The following is a 20,237-nucleotide window of genomic DNA, read 5'->3' as shown; positions in this document are numbered from 1 at the left end:
TCTGTCTCTCTATGTCTCTCTCTATGTCTCTCTCTGTATTTCTGTTTCTGTCTCTATGTCTCTCTGTCTCTCTGTTTCTCTGTTTCTGCCTCTGTCTCTCTGTTTCTGTCTCTGTCTCTCTGTTTCTGTCTCTGTTTCTGCCTGTCTCTGTCGCTCAGTTTTGGTCTCTCTCTCTGTTTCTGTCTCTGTGTCTCTATGTCTGTCTCTGTCTCTCTGTTTCTGTCTGTCTCTGTTGCTCTGTTTTGGTCTCTCTCCCTCTGCTCCTCTCTCTCTCTCCTCCTGTCTGTCTCTCTCTCTCCTCCTCCCCCTGCTCCTAAATTACACAGCAGCAGAGGTAGAGAAAGAGCAGAGATAGTGGGAGCAAGGAGCGAGGGAGCGAGACAGAGGGCATGAGGTAAAGAGAATGGGTCTGTGTGAGGGAAAGGGAGTCACAGTGATAGTAGTTCCCACACTAGCCCCTGTCCTCCAACCTCCCAGCACTGCAGGGCAGGCAGCGGAGTGGAGATGACTTATGACTTGCTGATCACTGTGTTTCTGTCGTACATTCCTACTATGTCATTAATCCCTGTTTTCCTATTCCATATAAAATAAAGAATGCTGGTATTTGGGGATGTTCCACCTCTCTGTTTTGAGGGCAGTGGAATTGCTTATGTTATTATAAAATATTCAGACATTCTGTTGGAAAGCCATGTCCAAAATAAAAAGCTTAGTTCAGCTTAGTTCACAATTAGGAAAATGTAGGAGTATAGATGGAACCTAGATTTGAAAAAAGGACGACTATCTACTAGAGACGTGTTAATGTTTCTTGGACCTGTACAGCACATTTTATCTCCTGCTGTTGTTGCTATCTCCATCCAGTAGAGTGCACTGCAGGTCCGTGATACAGTAGATGCCGAAACTCTTCAGTTCACCTAATGTGTTGTTAATAAGACTGTCTTCTCTAAAACCACTATTGACTCATCTTCCTAGGAAGATGCCTGCCTGGCTAGCTGTTGTTCTCAACTGTGTGCATCCCAAATGGCACCACATTCCCTATATAGTGCACCACTTTTGACCAGAGCTTTATGGGTCCTGGTCAAAAGGAAGGGAATAGGGTGTCATTCGGGACACAATCCTTTGTTGTTGTTTTTCAGCATCTTTTACTGGGAGTTTGGGCAGAGAGGATGCTGGAAGAGGTGTCAGTCTCTTGTCTTGCTGGTTGAAGCAACTTCCATTTTCAGCCAACACCTGGCTGTGTGAATGGATTCTACCTCTTTCTCTTCGAAAGAAACTCTAGCCCCACTTACGTTTCTCTGTTTGTAGCTGTTCCTGAAATTCAGTCATTTTCCAGTCAGACAACAGTGTCTCTATTCTGCTCTTTTCTTCTGTCTTCCAGGGATTTGAAGACCCCAAGGACAAGTGAGTAGAGACCCCCATCTCCCCTCCTGTCAGTCAGGACTTATCTGGATAGGTATGTGGTAGTCAGAGAAATAAACTACTTATCTGGATAGGTATGTGGTAGTCAGATAAATCAACTACTTATCTGGATAGGTATGTGGTAGTCAGAGAAATAAACTACTTATCTGGATACAGTGCCTTGCGAAAATATTCGGCCCCCTTGAACTTTGCGACCTTTTGCCACATTTCAGGCTTCAAACATAAAGATATAAAACTGTATTTTTTTATGAAGAATCAACAACAAGTGGGACACAATCATGAAGTGGAACGACATTTATTGGATATTTCAAACTTTTTTAACAAATCAAAAACTGAAAAATTGGGCGTGCAAAATTATTCAGCCCCCTTAAGTTAATACGTTGTAGCGCCACCTTTTGCTGCGATTACAGCTGTAAGTCGCTTGGGGTATGTCTCTATCAGTTTTGCACATCGAGAGACTGACATTTTTCCCATTCCTCCTTGCAAAACAGCTCGAGCTCAGTGAGGTTGGATGGAGAGCATTTGTGAACAGCAGTTTTCAGTTCTTTCCACAGATTCTCGATTGGATTCAGGTCTGGACTTTGACTTGGCCATTCTAACACCTGGATATGTTTATTTTTGAACCATTCCATTGTAGATTTTGCTTTATGTTTTGGATCATTGTCTTGTTGGAAGACAAATCTCCGTCCCAGTCTCAGGTCTTTTGCAGACTCCATCAGGTTTTCTTCCAGAATGGTCATGTATTTGACTCCATCCATCTTCCCATCGATTTTAACCATCTTCCCTGTCCCTGCTGAAGAAAAGCAGGCCCAAACCATGATGCTGCCACCACCATGTTTGACAGTGGGGATGGTGTGTTCAGCTGTGTTGCTTTTACGCCAAACATAACGTTTTGCATTGTTGCCAAAAAGTTCAATTTTGGTTTCATCTGACCAGAGCACCTTCTTCCACATGTTTGGTGTGTCTCCCAGGTGGCTTGTGGCAAACTTTAAACAACACTTTTTTATGGATATCTTTAAGAAATGGCTTTCTTCTTGCCACTCTTCCATAAAGGCCAGATTTGTGCAATATACGACTGATTGTTGTCCTATGGACAGAGTCTCCCACCTCAGCTGTAGATCTCTGCAGTTCATCCAGAGTGATCATGGGCCTCTTGGCTGCATCTCTGATCAGTCTTCTCCTTGTTTGAGCTGAAAGTTTAGAGGGACGGCCAGGTCTTGGTAGATTTGCAGTGGTCTGATACTCCTTCCATTTCAATATTATTGCTTGCACAGTGCTCCTTGGGATGTTTAAAGCTTGGGAAATCTTTTTGTATCCAAATCCGGCTTTAAACTTCTTCACAACAGTATCTCGGACCTGCCTGGTGTGTTCCTTGTTCTTCATGATGCTCTCTGCGCTTTTAACGGACCTCTGAGACTATCACAGTGCAGATGCATTCATACGGAGACTTGATTACACACAGGTGGATTGTATTTATCATCATTAGTCATTTAGGTCAACATTGGATCATTCAGAGATCCTCACTGAACTTCTGCAGAGAGTTTGCTGCACTGAAAGTAAAGGGGCTGAATAATTTTGCACGCCCAATTTTTCAGTTTTTGATTTGTTAAAAAAGTTTGAAATATCCAATAAATGTTGTTCCACTTCATGATTGTGTCCCACTTGTTGTTGATTCTTCACAAAAAAATACAGTTTTATATCTTTATGTTTGAAGCCTGAAATGTGGCAAAAGGTCGCAAAATTCAAGGGGGCCGAATACTTTCGCAAGGCACTGTAGGTATGTGGTAGTCAGAGAAATAAACTACTCATCTGGATAGGTATGTGGTAGCCAGAGAAATAAACTACTCATCTGGATAGGTATGTGGTAGTCAGAGAAATAAACTACTTATCTGGCTAGGTATGTGGTAGTCAGAGAAATAAACTACTTATCTGGATAGGTATGTGGTAGTCAGAGAAATAAACTACTTATCTGGATAGGTATGTGGTAGTCAGAGAAATAAACTACTTATCTGGATAGGTATGTGGTAGTCAGAGAAATAAACAACTTATCTGGATAGATATGTGGTAGTCAGATAAATAAACTACTTATCTGGATAGGTATGTGGTAGTTAGAGAAATAAAATACTAATCTGATAGGTACTGTGTGGCAAAAAAGTATTTAGTCAGCCACCAATTGTGCAAGTTCTCCCACTTAAAATGATGAGAGAGGCCTGTAATTTTCGTCATAGGTACACTTCAACTATGACAGACAAAATGAGAATAAAAAAATCCAGAAAATCACATTGTAGGATTTGTTATGAATTTATTTGCAAAATATGGTGGAAAATAAGTATTTGGTCACCTACAAACAAGCAAGATTTCTGGCTCTCACAGACCTGTAACTTCTTTAGAGGCTCCTCTGTCCTCCACTCGTTACCTGTATTAATGGCACCTGTTTGAACTTGTTATCAGTATAAAAGACACCTGTCCACAACCTCAAACAGTCACACTCCAAACTCCACTATGGCTAAGCCCAAAGAGCTGTCAAAGGACACCAGAAACAAAATTGTAGACCTGCACCAGGCTGGGAAGACCGAATCTGCAATAGGTAAGCAGCTTGGTTTGAAGAAATCAACTGTGGGTGCAATTATTAGGAAATGGAAGACATACAAGACCACTGATAATCTCCCTTGATCTGGGGCTCCACGCAAGATCTCACCCCGTGGGGTCAAAATGATCACAATAACGGTGAGCAAAAATCCCAGAACCACACGGGGGGACCTAGTGAATGACCTGCAGAGAGCTGGGACCAAAGTAACAAAGCCTACCATCAGTAACACACTACGCCGCCAGGGACTCAAATCCTGCAGTGCAAGATGTGTCCCCCTGCTTAAGCCAGTACATGTCCAGGCCCGTCTGAAGTTTGCTAGAGAGCATTTGGATGATCCAGAAGAAGATTGGGAGAATGTCATATGGTCAGATGAAACCAAAATATTAATTTTTGGTAAAAACTCAACTTGTCGTGTTTGGAGGACAAAGAATGCTGAGTTGCATCCAAAGAACACCATACCTACTGCGAAGCATGGGGGTGGAAAAATCATGCTTTGGGGCTGTTTTTCTGCAAAGGGACCAGGACGACTGATCCGTGTAAAGGAAATAATGAAGGGGCCATGTATCGTGAGATTTTGAGTGAAAACCTCCTTCCATCAGCAAGGGCATTGAAGATGAAACGTGGCTGGGTCTTTCAGCATGACAATGATCCCAAACACACCGCCCGGGCAACGAAGGAGTGGCTTCGTAAGAAGCATTTCAAGGTCCTGGAGTGGCCTAGCCAGTCTCCAGATCTCAACCCCATAGAACATCTTTGGAGGGAGTTGAAAGTCCGTGTTGCCCAGCAACAGCCCCAAAACATCACTGCTCTAGAGGAGATCTGCATGGAGGAATGGGCCAAAATACCAGCAGTGTGTGAAAACCTTGTGAAGACTTACAGAAAACATTTGACCTCTGACATTGCCAAAAAAGGGTATATAACAAAGTATTGAGATAAACTTTTGTTATGGACCAAATACTCATTTTCCACCATACTTTGCAAATAAATTCATAAAAAAACCTACAATGTGATTTTCTGGTTATTTTTTTTCTCATTTTGTCTGTCATAGTTGAAGTGTACCTATGATGGAAATTACAGGCCTCTCTCATCTTTTAAAGTGGGAGTACATGCACAATTGGTGGCTGACTAAATACTTTTTTGCCCCACTGTATGTGGTAGTCAGAGAAATAAACTACTGTTGCTATAATACACAGAATTGCCATCAAAAACACGACCAGAACATCCAACTCACCAAATTGTAATTTTTCACTGGGTGAGGAGGGGATCCTGGAGATGTGATTGGCTGATCCAGTTGTCACTCAAGGGGATGGCCCATTCGCCCTTGTGCATCCTCTGAATATACCTCAATTTCAAGCTCCTTTATGTGATTCTATGTGCTCCTGTTGTTTACAAAGCATGTAAGAAATAATATTAGATTTGATTGTCCCCATGCGTTGCCCTACGTGCTACAGACAGATCAATGTTCTTCAATGGGATTTGTTTCATCGTGACAGTCACTTTAGGACATCCATACCCATGAGTGTCAGTGAGTTCAGCGTCTTCCATACTCACTGTAACTTATGATGTCTGTGATTCATAAAACATTTGAATCACCTGGTTTGATCTTGTCCACTGATCCACTGACAATAGGCCAGATTGCCTCTAATCAATGCATTCAAACAATGCACTGCTGATTCAACGACCGATTATTCCAATCAAACAAACATAATGACAGTGGTTTGATGTTCTCAATCACTTTGTTTGTTATGGTGATGCAGTTCTGTGGTGAGTTAGGGGCTTGTGGTGGGCTAGTCCGCAGAGACACAGAGCTGAAGGACCTCTTGTGACGGCCTGAAACGGAAAACAAAAAAGTATCTCCTCGTCTTGTGTTATCTAGACATTTCATTTTCAGAAACACGCAGGAAAACCTGAACCCAGAAGACGAGGTGGACGAGTTCCTAGGCAGAGCCATCGACGCCAGGAGTATCGACCGGCTACGCTCAGAACACGTCAAGAAGTTCCTGCTGACCTTCAGAGAACCAGACCTGGAGAAGAAGGTAGTGCTGTCCTCCTCCAGGGAAATGAATCCACATAATCGGACTAAGGCCCTGTGTGAATCTTCTGGATAGATCTTCAGCAGTGGAAATGTCAGACAGACAGAGAGACAGAGAGAGGGAGAGAGAGAGAGAGCAGAGAGGCCCCGTTTTCAACCTCCTCTCTTTCCCCTCTCCCTTTCAGTCTCTCTCGTCTGGGTAAATGGGCTGTATAGTGGCTACTTACAACAGATCCAAAGCCCGCTCTCAGTGTGTCAGCCCCCAGCCCAGTTTTCTGTGGGAGAGATAATCACTGACTTGGTCTTCCTCTATTACCTTTCATCTGAAAGATCTCATAATTCACCTCCTGAGCACCTATGCCAGAAGCATGCGCACGCACACACGCACACACACACATGATTAATCTCCTGAGCACATCCTTTAGGCCCAGCCAGAGACACGGCTGCTTGTGGATGGATTGATGGATGAATAGATGGATGGATAGATGGATGGATGAATTAATAGATGGATGGATGGATAGATAGATAGATGGATAGATATTTGGAAGGCATTTCAGCTGTGTAACCAGTAACATGCTGTTCTCACAGAGGCTGTTGTGTCCTCACATCAGTGGCACTAAAGGGTTTCAAGTGAGATGTGAAGCAGTCAGCAAGCCTCTGGTTACCTTACTGCTCTTATATTTTTCCATTTCTATTTGTCCTTCAGTACTCCAAACAAGTGGACTCCAGATTTGGAGCGTACGTGGCCTGCGCCTCTCTCGTCTTCCTTTTCATCTGTTTCATCCAGATTGTCATTGTACCACAGTAAGTACTGAATCTCTCCAAGTTGATTCATACAGTACCATAGCGCTGAATAATTTATTTACTAGTAAATCACAATGAATGTTTCCCATATCTTTTTATTAGAATTCACAGCACATTCACGCTCCTCATTCCGTGGGTAATGCTCCTGCTACCTGTCTCTCCCTTACTGATTTTGACCTGTGTTTTGTCTTACTGCTCTGCGTATTGCTTGTATCCACTGCACTAGTCATCTCCCGCCCCAGCCAGGATCCATATGTCCTCCGCTTTCTCTCTGTTTATCGTACTGCTGTGTGATTCAGGTGTGTGATTTAGGTGTGTAATTCAGGTGTGTGTTGCTTGTGTGTGATTGCCAATTCACTGGCTGAGCTTGTTTTAGGGAGGTGGGGTGTGGGTTGTATTCGCAAACTCCCTATAGTCCACAGCAAATATTTAGCATGTTTACTGGAAGCAAAAACACCTCAAAGCTCAATGTGGAAGACGAGTATGTATCACTGCAGTCCATGATCTATTCGATCAGCATAAAGAGTTCTATAAAGATCTAACAGATCTGCAACAAAATAACTTTAAATCCTTCCTGCAACTCTTAATGGATTCTAGCATCAATAACTTTAAATCCTTCCTGCAACTCTTAATGGATTCTAGCATCAATAACTTTAAATCCTTCCTGCAACTCTTAATGGATTCTAGCATCAATAACTTTAAATCCTTCCTGCAACTCTTAATGGATTCTAGCATCAATAACTTTAAAACCTTCCTGCAACTCTTAATGGATTCTAGCATCAATAACTTTAAATCCTTCCTGCAACTCTTAATGGATTCTAGCATCAATAACTTTAAATCCTTCCTGCAACTCTTAATGGATTCTAGCATCAATAACTTTAAATCCTTCCTGCAACTCTTAATGGATTCTAGCATCAATAACTTTAAATCCTTCCTGCAACTCTTAATGGATTCTAGCATCAATAACTTTAAATCCTTCCTGCAACTCTTAATGGATTCTAGCATCAATAACTTTAAATCCTTCCTGCAACTCTTAATGGATTCTAGCATCAATAACTTTAAATCCTTCCGCAATGCACGCTGACACGGTCGCCAGATGTACGGTGTTTCCTTCGACACATTGGTGCGGCTGGCTTCCGGGTTAAGCAGGCATTGTGTCAATAAGCAGTGCGGCTTGGTTGGTTGGGTTGTGTTTCGGAGGACACACAGCTCTTGACCTTCACCTCTCCTGAGTCCATACGGGAGTTTCAGTAACCACCAATTGGGGAGAAAAAGGATGCTATGAACTTCAAATACAGTATGGATTTAACGCAGTCCGAGGTGGATTAGCTGAAGGGTGCGAATATCCCCAGCTAGGCCGCATTCAAACCCGTCTCAGAAGATTTCCAAACAACACTAGACAAACTCTCTTCCAAAGGAGATTACCTGGAAAATCAATCCAGGTTAAACAACGTTCTAATCAATGGAATCGAAGACGTTAAAATTGAAACTTGACATGACACAGAAGCCAAGGCCAAGAAACTCCTGGCAGGTCATCTGAAACTGGACCCTAAGCTCAGTGAGAGGGCGCACAGGAACGACACCTTTTTTCCTGATGGTCGGCCCAGATCTATATTGATGAAACTGCTCAGGTACAAAAACAAGGAGGATATTCTCAAGAACGCCAAGTGCCTGAAGGGAACTAAGTTCTTCATTAATGAAAGCTTCTTCAAAAAGGTACGCCTCAAAATGAACTGCTGCCACGACTAACTAAAGAAGGAAAGAGAGGCATACCTGAAGTAGGACCAGCTTGTCATTCCCCCCCCATTATCTGTCTTCTCTTAACCATGTGTTTTTTATTGTTGACCTTTCAGAAACATGGTTGACTGAAGCTTGGTTGACTGAAACATGACAAGGCTTTATGACATGTCTCCTTATAATGCTGTTCACCACTGTAACATGTATGTTATTTGACGTGTATCGTTCAGCATTCAGGGCTCGAACCCCCCAGTTTATAATACAGCTTAAGTTACCCATATCTCATTTACTGCAATATTGGCTAGTACATATGCTTCATACCTACACAAATGAAATATATTTGGAAGACTAGCCACCTCCTCTAACTACTTGGCTCCAACTGCCTCTGTGTTTGAGAAACTCAATATATTGTCTATCTACAACATGAATATTGTCCAATGATGCACCTTCATCAACAGATACTCATACCTTCCAGACAGCCTACCTGAACACTTCAAATCAATGGATTCAAAAGATAATACCACGTTAATTCCATAATCCATGCATACAACATTAGACACAGCCATAACTCTAGTAGATACAGCGGTTCCATGCTCTGGAATTCCTATCTTCACATTGCCAAAATATCATCATCCTTCAATAATTTCAAACAGACTAGAAGTCAGCCTGATGAACCAAACTACCCTGTAATTTCCTTCCTTGTAACTTAAAGCTCTCTCTCTCTCTCACACACACACACACACACACACACACACACACACACACACACACACACACACACACACACACACACACACACACACACACACACTTTGTTTAACTGATTGAACACACTTTTTTTGGACATATATTTGTATATAGGTTTTGTGGTGTAGTTTTCATATAAGCCCTTTTGGGCTTCCAACCTCACCTCACACCATTTCACCTGGTTTTTATCTGCACTATTTGGTCTTTCACTTGTTTTCTTTGGTTCCATTTTTTTTCACATTTTTTTATTTTGTATATGATTCACAACTTGGAGCCCTAGCTGTTTTTGGACTGAGGACAGGGCTTTGGGACTGAGGGCAGGACTTCGGGGATGAGGACAGGGCTTTGGGACTGACAGCAGGATTTTGGAGATGAGGACAGGGCTTTGGGACTGACAGCAGGACTTTGGGGCTGAGGACAGGGCTTTGGGACTGAGGGCAGGACTTTGGGGATGAGGACAGGGCTTTGGGACTGAGGGCAGGACTTTGGGGATGAGGACAGGGCTTTGGGACTGAGGGCAGGACTTTGGGAATGAGGACAGGGCTTTGGGACTGAGGGCAGGACTTCGGGGATGAGGACAGGGCTTTGGGACTGAGGGCAGGGCTTTGGGGTTGAGTTGAGGAGACAAATATGACCTAGATGAGGCTGGTACCTGAGACAGGGGACACAGGACAGGTAGTCCGAGACAGGCCCAGAAGTCCCGTCACCACTGTTCCTCTCCTCTGCCAGGGGGCCTGATGGGTACCGCTGTGGCTGCTGGCTGTTTGTTCATTCTCAAGGATGCCCCTCAAGGGTGTCCCCCCTTCCCATATATTTTTCTCTCACTCCCTTTCTTTCGCCTTATCAATATTTTCTTTAACATTCCCTTTTACTTATCCCCTCTTCCTCAATCCTTTTCTCTCACTAAGATATATTTACTGGTATTACTCTCTCTCTCTCTCTCTCTCTCTCTCTCTCTCTCTCTCTCTCTCCTCAGCTCCACTCTGATGATTGGGTTCTATGTCACCTGTCTGATCATCCTGATGGCTGTCATGTTTGTCTCAGCAATCTACTCCTGTTTTGGGGTGAGTAACCATGGATTGAGGACAGCATTTGCGCAAAACTGAAAATACGTACCACCACATTAATCAGGGCAAGGCGACTGGAAACATGGCCGAATACAAACCGTGTAGTTATTCCCTCCGTAAGGCAATCAAACAAGCAAAGCGTCAGTATAGAGACAAAGTGGAGTCGTAATTCAACAGCTCAAACACGAGACGTATGTGGCAGGGTCTACAGACAATCATTGCAAAAAGAAAACCAGCCCCGTCGCTGATATCAATGTCTTGCTCCCAAACAAATTAAACAACGTCTTTGCGCGCTTTGAGGACAATACAGTGCCACCAAGACAGGGAATTTTTACTAGGAGTAAATGTCAGGGATTGTGAAAAACTGAGTTTAAATGTATTTGGCTAAGGTGTATTTAAACTTCCGACTTCAACTGTATATAACGTATATTGTATCCTTCACTATCTATTCTTTACTATCTATTGCATCTTAGCCACTCTGTCACTGCTCATCCATATATTTTATACTTATATATTCTTATCCCATTCCTTTACTTAGATGTGTGTGTATTAGGTAGTTGTTGTGGAATTGTTAGATATGCCTGTTAGATACTGCTGCACTGTCGGATCTAGAAGCACAAGCATTTCGCTACACTCACAATAACATCTGCTAACCATGTGTAAGTGACCAATAAAATGTGATTTGATTTGAGTACTTATGTTTTTCAAGGAATGTGTTTGTGTTCCCGAAGCCTCTGCATACTACGGCATCAATGTCCATACCACAATGTGCAACACCACTGCCCATCCATCCATCCATCCATCCATCCACTACCTACATAGCCACTTAGCCTGACGCGTCTCTGTGGCTGTCTGGGAATGTTGTATCATGCAGTATACATTTATAATATAGTCAGTGCTGTTATCCAGAGTGACTGACAGGCGCCGACAAGTGTCAACATATTTTTCACCTAGTTGGCTCAGGGATTCAAACCAGCGACCTGTCGCTTACCGGCCCCATACTCTTAACCTCTATGCTACCTGGTGCCCCTATAACATGTCTGGTTTCACAGCATGACAGGGAAGAACACACAGCAGGTAAACCTGCGAGGTGGATGGTATTGATCTTCCCGGCCCTGAGAGCAGCAGTTCCCTGTAGAGTCAGACTGCTCGGTGAGGCATCTAGAGAGGAACTGGCATCTAATTGGGCGAAAGATTAACGTGGATGTAAACTCACTTTAGGGGTGTTACTGTTTTGTCAGTTGTGGACATTTGTGATCGACGGCAGCGATCTGATGATGTTATAGCTGTTGTTGTTGTTCCTGGAGGGCCCTCTGGATATTTCATTTCCTGCTGTCTCCTCATTGGGAAATGGCCGGCTTGGGGGGAATGAAATAGGCCCGAAATCATATTGGAAACAAGAAGAAGAACAGGCACTTGATCTTCTGTAGTTGAGGGATTTGTGATGAATATTGTCATTGTAGCGCTGTAAGCAATGGAAAATGGAGGGGTTTAGAATCCCAAAGAGGATTCTTTTTAACTCCCCAGGTCAAATACGATCCACCAAATCAGTGCCTTTTGCATCCCTTTCATATTTTAAGGAGAAGTTGTGCACCAATATTGAATTTTAGAAGCCTGTTATATAGACTACATGAACAATTCTTTAAATCTCATTTCTAATAATGAAAAGACTTACCAAAGTGCCCAAATTCAGCATTTTGACATGTCCCTCAGTGCATCCTCTGTGGTTTCTATGATTTTAACCCATTAAACCCCCAACATTTCTCCAGGTTTCACCATCATGGTAAAGCCCTAGTTATTTGGTTGCTTTGACAGTCATTTCTGAAGATTATTATTTTTCATGTGATTAGTGATTCATTTTAAGAAAGGACTGTCCTTCATTTAATAAAGGCCAAACCTGCTACGTGAACGGAACTCTCATTTTAATATGTAGAACTATTCATTTTTAAATACCTTTTTCAAAAGAAACATTAAACATCTAAACATAAAATCCTAGTGTAAAAGCAGGTGAGCTGGTTCTACTCTTTTTGGACATTTTCTTTTACATCAACCCTGTTACTTTATTTGGCTTTAATAGGCCCCTACTGTAGCCATTTGTATTTCACTTCCTGAGATTGGAACACATGTTTAATATTAAGTTAAACATGTGCTCTTCATGATAGTGTATTCAAATGAAGTGAAATAAAGGTATATTTTTTCACCAATTCACACTATTCAAAAGGAACCTAACTGGTGGAACTATCAGTCTAGACTACCGTTATGGAACAAATCAGATCACATTGTTTACATGTTGAAAATGCTGCATGCTTGATCCTGGCATTGCAAGGATTCTGGTTTTGTGGGAAAGGGGTAGGCATCACTTCTACCAGCATGTGTCAAATTGCACCCACAGTCATACCTGGGATTGTTGGCTGTAGGATACAAACATAACGCTCTCTAGTAACCCAAAATACTTGAGACTGACCTACTAACCATACCTCTCCCCCCTCCCCACGGGGACAGTTTTTCCCAGCGTCTCTACAGACTCTGTCCAAGATGATAGTCCAGTCCAGACTCAACAGCACCCTGGTGGGAGTCTTCACCATCCTCCTGGTCTTTCTCTCTGCCTTCATCAACATCGTAAGTCCCTGAGCCTCCACTCCAAATGATTGCACAGATCATTTGAAGGGATAAACCCTCAAAGCTTACATTAATGAGTGTCTGACATCTGTGGTCATCCTATGTAAAGTCTCCATGGTTGTGTTCATTAGGGCACTTCGTAGCAGAACGTTTTGCAACGGAAGTTATTGGACAGAAGTTCAGACATTTTGTGCCTACTAAACACTACCCAGTTTTCATTCATAATCATGTGAACCCCCTTTGACCTCTGTCCTCTGCCCCCTAGTTCACCTGTAGTACTGGAGACCTGAGGGAGTGTCTGAGCTGGGAACTGAACATCAGTCGCAGCAGTGTGAACGCCTGCCATGCACGCAGCCTCAACTACACCCTCGAATCACTGGACGGCTTCTGTGGCAGCCCCTCACCCAACTGCAACTTCCCTGAGGTGTGTGTGTGTAAAAAAAACATCTATAAAAATATAAACAACAATATAAATAGAAGAAGCTAGGCTTGAGCAGTAATTCTCACTGTACTGATTATATGCCAGAAGTGGCCAATACTTTTCACAATGGTTATGCTAAAACATTTGCAAATGTTTGACATCTCTCTCTCTTTCTATGTCTCCCTCACCCCTCCCCCTTATCTCTACATCCCTGTCCCCCCTCCACCCACCCTCCCTCCCTCTCTCTCTCCCTCCCTGTTCCCCCTCCCTCTCTCTCTCTCCCTCCCTGTCCCCCATTCACCCTCTCTGTTCCCCCTCCCTCTCTCTCTTCCTCCCTGTTCCCCCTCCCTCTCTCTCTCTCTTCCTCTCTGTTCCCCCTCCCTCTCTTCCTCTCTGTTCCCCCTCCCTCTCTCTCTCTCTTCCTCCCTGTTCCCCTTCCCTCTCTCTCTTTTCCTCCCTGTTCCCCCTCCCTCTCTCTCCCTCTCTTCCTCCCTGTTCCCCTTCCCTCTCTCTCTTTTCCTCCCTGTTCCCCCTCCCTCTCTCTCCCTCTCTTCCTCCCTGTTCCCCTTCCCTCTCTCTCTCTTCCTCCCTGTTCCCTCTCCCTCTCTCCCTCTCTTCCTCCCTGTTCCCCTTCCCTCTCTCTCTCTCTCTTCCTCCCTGTTCCCCCTCCCTCTCTCTCCCTCTCTTCCTCCCTGTTCCCCATCCCTCTCTCTCTCTCTCTTCCTTTCTGTTCCCCCTCCCTCTCTCTCTCTCTTCCTCCCTGTTCCCCCTCCCCCTCCCTGTTCCCCTTCCCCCTCCCTCTCTTCCTTTCTGTTCCCCCTCCCTCTCTCTCTCTGTCTCTCTCTCTCTCTCTTCCTCCCTGTTCCCCCCCCCTCTCTCTCTCTTCCTCCCTGTTCCCCATCCCTCTCTCTCTCTCTCTTCCTTTCTGTTCCCCCTCCCTCTCTCTCTCTCTTCCTCCCTGTTCCCCCTCCCCCTCCCTCTTCCTCCCTGTTCCCCTTCCCCCTCCCTCTCCCTCTCTTCCTTTCTGTTCCCCCTCCCTCTCTCTCTCTGTCTCTCTCTCTCTCTCTTCCTCCCTGTTCCCCCTCCCTCTCTCTCTCTCTTCCTCCCTGTTCCCCATCCCTCTCTCTCTCTCTCTCTCCCGCTGTAGTACTTCTCTTCCTGTGTGTTGTTGACCCTGCTGGCCAGCTCGGTTTTCCTACAGGTCAGCAGTATAGGTAAACTCCTACTCATGCTCTTCATCGAGATCTTCTACATCCTCATCATGGAGGTGCCAGAGGTCAGCCTGTTCGACAACGTAGACCTGCTGGTCATGGCCAACGCTATGTGAGTAGTTTAGAACACCCATTAGCATGCAGGTACAGCAAGGTACCAAACAAAGTCATGAAAGGAAGATAGATAACCGATGAGTCAATAGTATTTTATGCTAATGTTCTTCAGAGCGAAGCACTAACGTGTCGGCTGTCTCATATGTTTGTTTACTGATGTACACCTAGCTTTAGATATGATGGACGAGAACAACTCTGGCCTGTGTAAATTGCCCAGTCGGTAAATGTTAGATTGAGGTGAAAGGTATTGATGGGTGGACTGATGCTTTGCTCTAACCCATGCTATTTATTCACGACAAGCAGATTTAAATTAAAACATGTCCTGAGTTTACTTAATGTAATGGATGACTGTTGGTTAGGTCAGGTCCTGTCTATGGTTATCCGTCTTCAGATGGAGTGGGTTCAGTTGCCTCTCTCCCTAAAATGTTTTTTCTTTGTTTTCTCTTCACAGTGAGCACATAAATGGAACAAGGTGAGATTTATGTAGCTTAACACTATTAAACCAATGGAAACAAATTGAAACGCACAAATTGATTGAGATCAATTGTATCCAATATAGTGTAGCTTCAATGCATCATGTAGATCTTCCTGGCACTTCATATGCCTCAGGTAGTTAGATAACATTGATAAACAGTGTTGTGACCTTGTATATTGTTTAGTAATAGTATGTAGTATCTAGTGTTATTGAAGAACATAGATTAAAGAGTGCGATGGCCTCAGGCCTGTAGTTGATCTTTGGTATCTGTCCTCTCTGTCCAGCTGTGTGATGGACTCTAAGGTCCCTCTGAAGATCATGACTCCCGTGGTCATCACTGTCTTCGTCCTGGCTTTGTATCTACACGCCCAGCAGGTGGAGTCCACAGCCAGACTCGACTTCCTCTGGAAACTACAGGTAGGTGTGTGGGTTTGTGTGCCATCCAAGGTCATTGATACCTCCTTGACCCTCCCTCCCTCCAGGCCACAGAGGAGAAAGAGGAGATGGAGGAGCTACAGGCTTACAACCGTCGCCTCCTCCACAACATCCTCCCCAAAGACGTGGCTGCTCACTTTCTGGCGCGAGAGCGTCGGAACGACGAGCTCTACTACCAGTCCTGTGAGTGTGTGGCCGTCATGTTCGCCTCGATCTCCAACTTCTCTGAGTTCTACATAGAGCTGGAGGCCAACAACGAAGGAGTGGAGTGTCTCAGGCTGCTCAACGAGATCATTGCAGATTTTGACGAGGTGAGAAGGGAGTGGGGAGAGAGAGGTATGAGGATGGGGTGAGGAGGAGAGAGGTATGAGGATGGGGGGAGGAGGGGAGAGGTATGAGAATGGGGGAGGAGAAGAGAGGTATGAGGATGGGGGGAGGAGAAGAGAGGTATGAGGATGGGGGGAGGAGAAGAGAGGTATGAGGATGGGGGGAGGAGAAGAGAGGTATGAGGATGGGGGGAGGAGAAGAGAGGTATGAGGATGGGGGAGGAGAAGAGAGGTATGAGGATGGGGGAGGAGGAGAGAGGTATGAGAATGGGGGAGGAGGAGAGAGGTATGAGAATGGGGGAGGAGAAGAGAGGTGTGAGGATGGGGGAGGAGAAGAGAGGTGTGAGGATGGGGAGGAGAGAGGTGTGAGGATGGGGGAGGAATGAGGATAGGGGAGGAGGATAGAGGTATGAGGATGGGGGAGGAGAGAGGTATGAGGATGGGGGGAGGAGAGAGGTATGAGGATGGGGGGAGGAGAGAGGTATGAGGATGGGGGAGGAGGAGAGAGGTGTGAGGATGGAGGAGGAGGAGAGAGGTATGAGGATGGGGGAGGAGAAGAGAGGTATGAGGATGGGAGAGGAGAAGAGAGGTATGAGGATGGGAGAGGAGAAGAGAGGTATGAGGATGGGGGAGAAGAGAAGTATGAGGATGGGGAGGAGAAGAGAGGTATGAGGATGGGGGAGGAGGAGAGAGGTATGAGGATGGGGGAGGAGGAGAGAGGTGTGAGGATGGGGGGGGAGAAGAGAGGTATGAGGATGGGAGAGGAGAAGAGAGGTATGAGGATGGGGGAGGAGAAGAGAAGTATGAGGATGGGGAGGAGAGGTATGAGGATGGGGGAGGAGGAGAGAGGTGTGAGGATGGGGGGGAGTAGAGAGGTATGAGGATGGGGAAGGAGGAGAGAGGGATGGGGAAGGAGGAGAGAGGGATGGGGAAGGAGGAGAGAGGGATGGGGAAGGAGGAAAGAGGGATGGGGAAGTAGGAGAGAGGGATGGGGAAGGAGAAGAGGGGATGGGGAAGTAGGAGAGGGATTGGGAAGGAGGAGAGAGGATGGGGAAGGAGGAAAGAGGGATGGGGAAGTAGGAGAGAGGGATGGGGAAGGAGAAGAGAGGATGGGGAAGTAGGAGAGGGATTGGGAAGGAGGAGAGAGGATGGGGAAGGAGGAGAGCGGATGGGGAAGTAGGAGAGGGACGGGGAAGAAGGAGAGAGGTATAAGGATGGGGAGTAGAGTTAAAGTTGTGAGGGTGGGGGAGGAGGGGAGGGATGGGGGAGGAGGAGAGTGATGGGGGAGGAGGAGAGGGATGGGGAAGGAGGAGAGGGGGATGGGGAAGTAGGAGAGGGGGATGGGGAAGTAGGAGAGAGGGATGGGGAAGGAGGAGAGGGATGGGGAGGAGGAGAGAGATGGGGGAGGAGGAGAGAGGATGGGGAAGGAGGAGAGAGGACGGGGAAGAAGGAGAGAGGTATAAGGATGGGGAGTAGAGTTAAAGTTGTGAGGATGGGGGAGGAGGAGAGGGATGGGGGAGGAGGGGAGGGATGGGGAAGGAGGAGAGGGATGGGGGAGGAGGAGAGGGATGGGGGAGGAGAGGGATGGGGAAGTAGGAGAGGGGGATGGGGAAGTAGGAGAGAGTGATGGGGAAGGAGGAGAGGGATGGGGAAGTAGGAGAGAGGGATGGGGAAGGAGGAGAGGGATGGGGGAGGAGGAGAGGAATGGGGGAGGAGGAGAGGGATGGGGGAGGAGGAGAGGGATGGGGGAGGAGGAGAGAGGTATGAGGATGGGGAGGAGGATAGAGAGAAGTATGAGGATGGGGAGGAGGATATAGGTATGAGGAAGATATGATAATGGGAAGATAGAGGTATGAGGATGGGGGAGGTGAGAGATATGTGGAAGGGAGGAGATGGATATGTGGATGGACGGAGGGAGAGAGGTATGAGGATGGGGGAAGAGGAGAGAGATGAAGAGAGGGAGTGGAGTGTCCACCTGCTCACTGAGATTACCACAGAATTTAACAAGGTGAGAGGGGCCTTTCTCTCTCTCTCTGTGTGTGTGTGTGTGTGTGTGTGTGTGTGTGTGTGTGTGTGTCCCATTACTCCTAATATTACTACAGTATTGGCACTAGTGACTATTATTGGACCCTGTTATGTTGACATAGAGCTAACAATATCAATGCTATTAACCCAAGTTAACTAACTAGTAAATGTCTTTCACTTCCCTATTGTCCTCCTCTCCCCCCAGATCATCAGTGAGGACCAGTTCCGCCAGCTGGAGAAGATAAAGACCATCGGCAGTACCTACATGGCAGCCTCTGGCCTCAACGACTCTACCTACGACAAGGAAGGCCGCTCACACATCAGAGCCCTGGCAGACTACGCCATGAGACTCATGGATCAGATGAAGTACATTAACGAACACTCCTTCAATAACTTCAAGATGAAGATCGGTAAAGCTGCCTATGGGAAATATCATTTTGGTGCCTTGTTCATTTTGATGTGAATTCATGAGAAGAACGATATCCTTAAGCAGTAGTGCCTCACAAAGTCTATAATGAGTAATGGAATTAATGTGACCTCACCAGGGAAAAGTCTGCTGAGCGATAAAAAATGTATATTGAACATACGGTGTATATATTGTTAAAAACATGCTGAACCATATCCCTGTCCACCGGTGCAGGTCTGAACATGGGTCCGGTGGTGGCTGGGGTGATCGGGGCCAGGAAGCCCCAGTATGACATCTGGGGGAATACCGTCAACGTGGCCAGCCGCATGGACAGCACCGGTGTACCTGAGCGGATCCAGGTAACTCAGACACAGCACAGAAGAAACTGATAACACACCAAGAATTTCTATTGTGACTTTATAACTATGATGAAGACCTAACGGTCAAAACATTGTCAATAAAGCACATGGAAGCATAGCTTTCAGGGTGCACTCTTTTTTTTAACCTTGTGTCAATCTTTTAGAATATTATAATTTGGCAGTGTGAAATGGCAGGTAGTGTGCTTATGATCAAGATATGTGAACACTGCTGTCCTCTGTGTGACTTCATGACTACTTACTTTCCCACCTTTCTTTTCCTCTCTCTCTCCTTCCTCTGGCCTTTCTGCCAACAGGTGACCTCTGACCTGTACAACGTGCTGAACTCCTATAACTACACACTAGAGTGCCGAGGCCTCGTCAAGGTGAAGGGTAAAGGAGAGATGCAGACCTACTTCCTCACTGGAGGACCTCCCAGCAGTTAACACCCAGGCTGTGTCCCAAATGGAAACCTATTCCCTATATAGTACACTACTTTTGACCAGGGACATAGGGCTCTGTTCAAAAGTAGTGCACTATATAGGAAATTGGGTGCCATTTCAGACACAGCCTATTCAGAAGCAGCCCCAGTAACAGACTGACACTGGTGCAGGAAAAGGCTGAGAGGAGAGGGGTGATTGGACTAAAGGGGGCTGACCCCCCCCCAAGTCTTTGACGAGCAGGCTCATGGACCTGTGTTAGCTTGGGGAACTGACTGCCCCCCACCAACACCCCTTGTCCTAGGTTTATCTCCTCCCTACCTGCAGAGGTCAGACTCCGATTGGACCAGAGTGAAGGAGAACCCCCAAGCCGAGAGGAGGCTGGGTGGGAAAGAGACAGGGAGGAGCTTAGAGGGCCTGGGTTCGCTGAAGAGACCAAAGAAATACCATCAGACAACAGCAGACAGAGACACATTGTGACAGCAGCATTCTCTCAAGGTCTTATTTCTATAGGTCATAGTGTGAGTTAAGGAACGGCTAAAAGCCAATCATCTCGCAGTACTGTAGATCTCTAAGGTTTTCTGAGGAAATCGATCCAATATGTGTGTCTTCATAGACATTCTGCTGAAGGATCCAAGTCGCTCTAAACAAAACCTGCATGAAGACACTGAAACCCATATGAACACGTAAAACATTCGGAAAGTATTCAGGCCCCTTCGCTTTTTCCACATTTTAGTGTGTTAGACTTTTTCTAAAATGGATTAAATAAAAAATGTCCTCATCAGTCTACACACAATACCCCATAACGACAAAGTCTACACACAATACCCCATAACGACAAAGTCTACACACAATACCCCATAACGACAAAGTCTACACACAATACCCCATAACGACAAAGTCTACACACAATACCCCATAACGACAAAGTCTACACACAATACCCCATAAGGACAAAGTCTACACACAATACCCCATAACGACAAAGTCTACACACAATACCCCATAACGACAAA

At 45.5% G+C, this 20,237-nt stretch overlaps 1 protein-coding gene across 3 annotated transcripts in view; it reads left to right on the top strand.

Annotated features, from left to right (window-relative positions):
* LOC110501809 (adenylate cyclase type 5) overlaps positions 1-20,237 on the top strand; it is a 126,882-nt gene extending 106,645 nt beyond the window's left edge. For 2 of the 3 annotated variants that reach the window (XM_036959224.2, XM_090216096.1), the window contains 13 exons: positions 1,376-1,398; positions 5,883-6,042; positions 6,745-6,842; positions 10,303-10,390; positions 12,896-13,012; positions 13,278-13,436; positions 14,581-14,756; positions 15,210-15,230; positions 15,518-15,650; positions 15,716-15,979; positions 18,225-18,429; positions 18,660-18,784; positions 19,099-20,237. In XM_036959224.2, coding sequence (XP_036815119.2) covers positions 1,376-1,398; positions 5,883-6,042; positions 6,745-6,842; positions 10,303-10,390; positions 12,896-13,012; positions 13,278-13,436; positions 14,581-14,756; positions 15,210-15,230; positions 15,518-15,650; positions 15,716-15,979; positions 18,225-18,429; positions 18,660-18,784; positions 19,099-19,227 — 1,698 coding nt within the window. In that variant the 3' untranslated portion in view covers positions 19,228-20,237. The remainder of the gene's footprint in view (positions 1-1,375; positions 1,399-5,882; positions 6,043-6,744; positions 6,843-10,302; positions 10,391-12,895; positions 13,013-13,277; positions 13,437-14,580; positions 14,757-15,209; positions 15,231-15,517; positions 15,651-15,715; positions 15,980-18,224; positions 18,430-18,659; positions 18,785-19,098) is intronic. The other variant, XM_036959226.2, reaches the window with a different exon arrangement.

Source organism: Oncorhynchus mykiss, chromosome 22, assembly GCF_057628025.1.
Source record: "Oncorhynchus mykiss isolate SJ-2025 chromosome 22, ASM5762802v1, whole genome shotgun sequence".
NCBI lineage: Eukaryota > Metazoa > Chordata > Actinopteri > Salmoniformes > Salmonidae > Oncorhynchus > Oncorhynchus mykiss.
The sequence above is the reverse complement of the archived record's forward strand: the minus strand, read 5'-3'. Positions and strand labels throughout refer to the sequence as shown.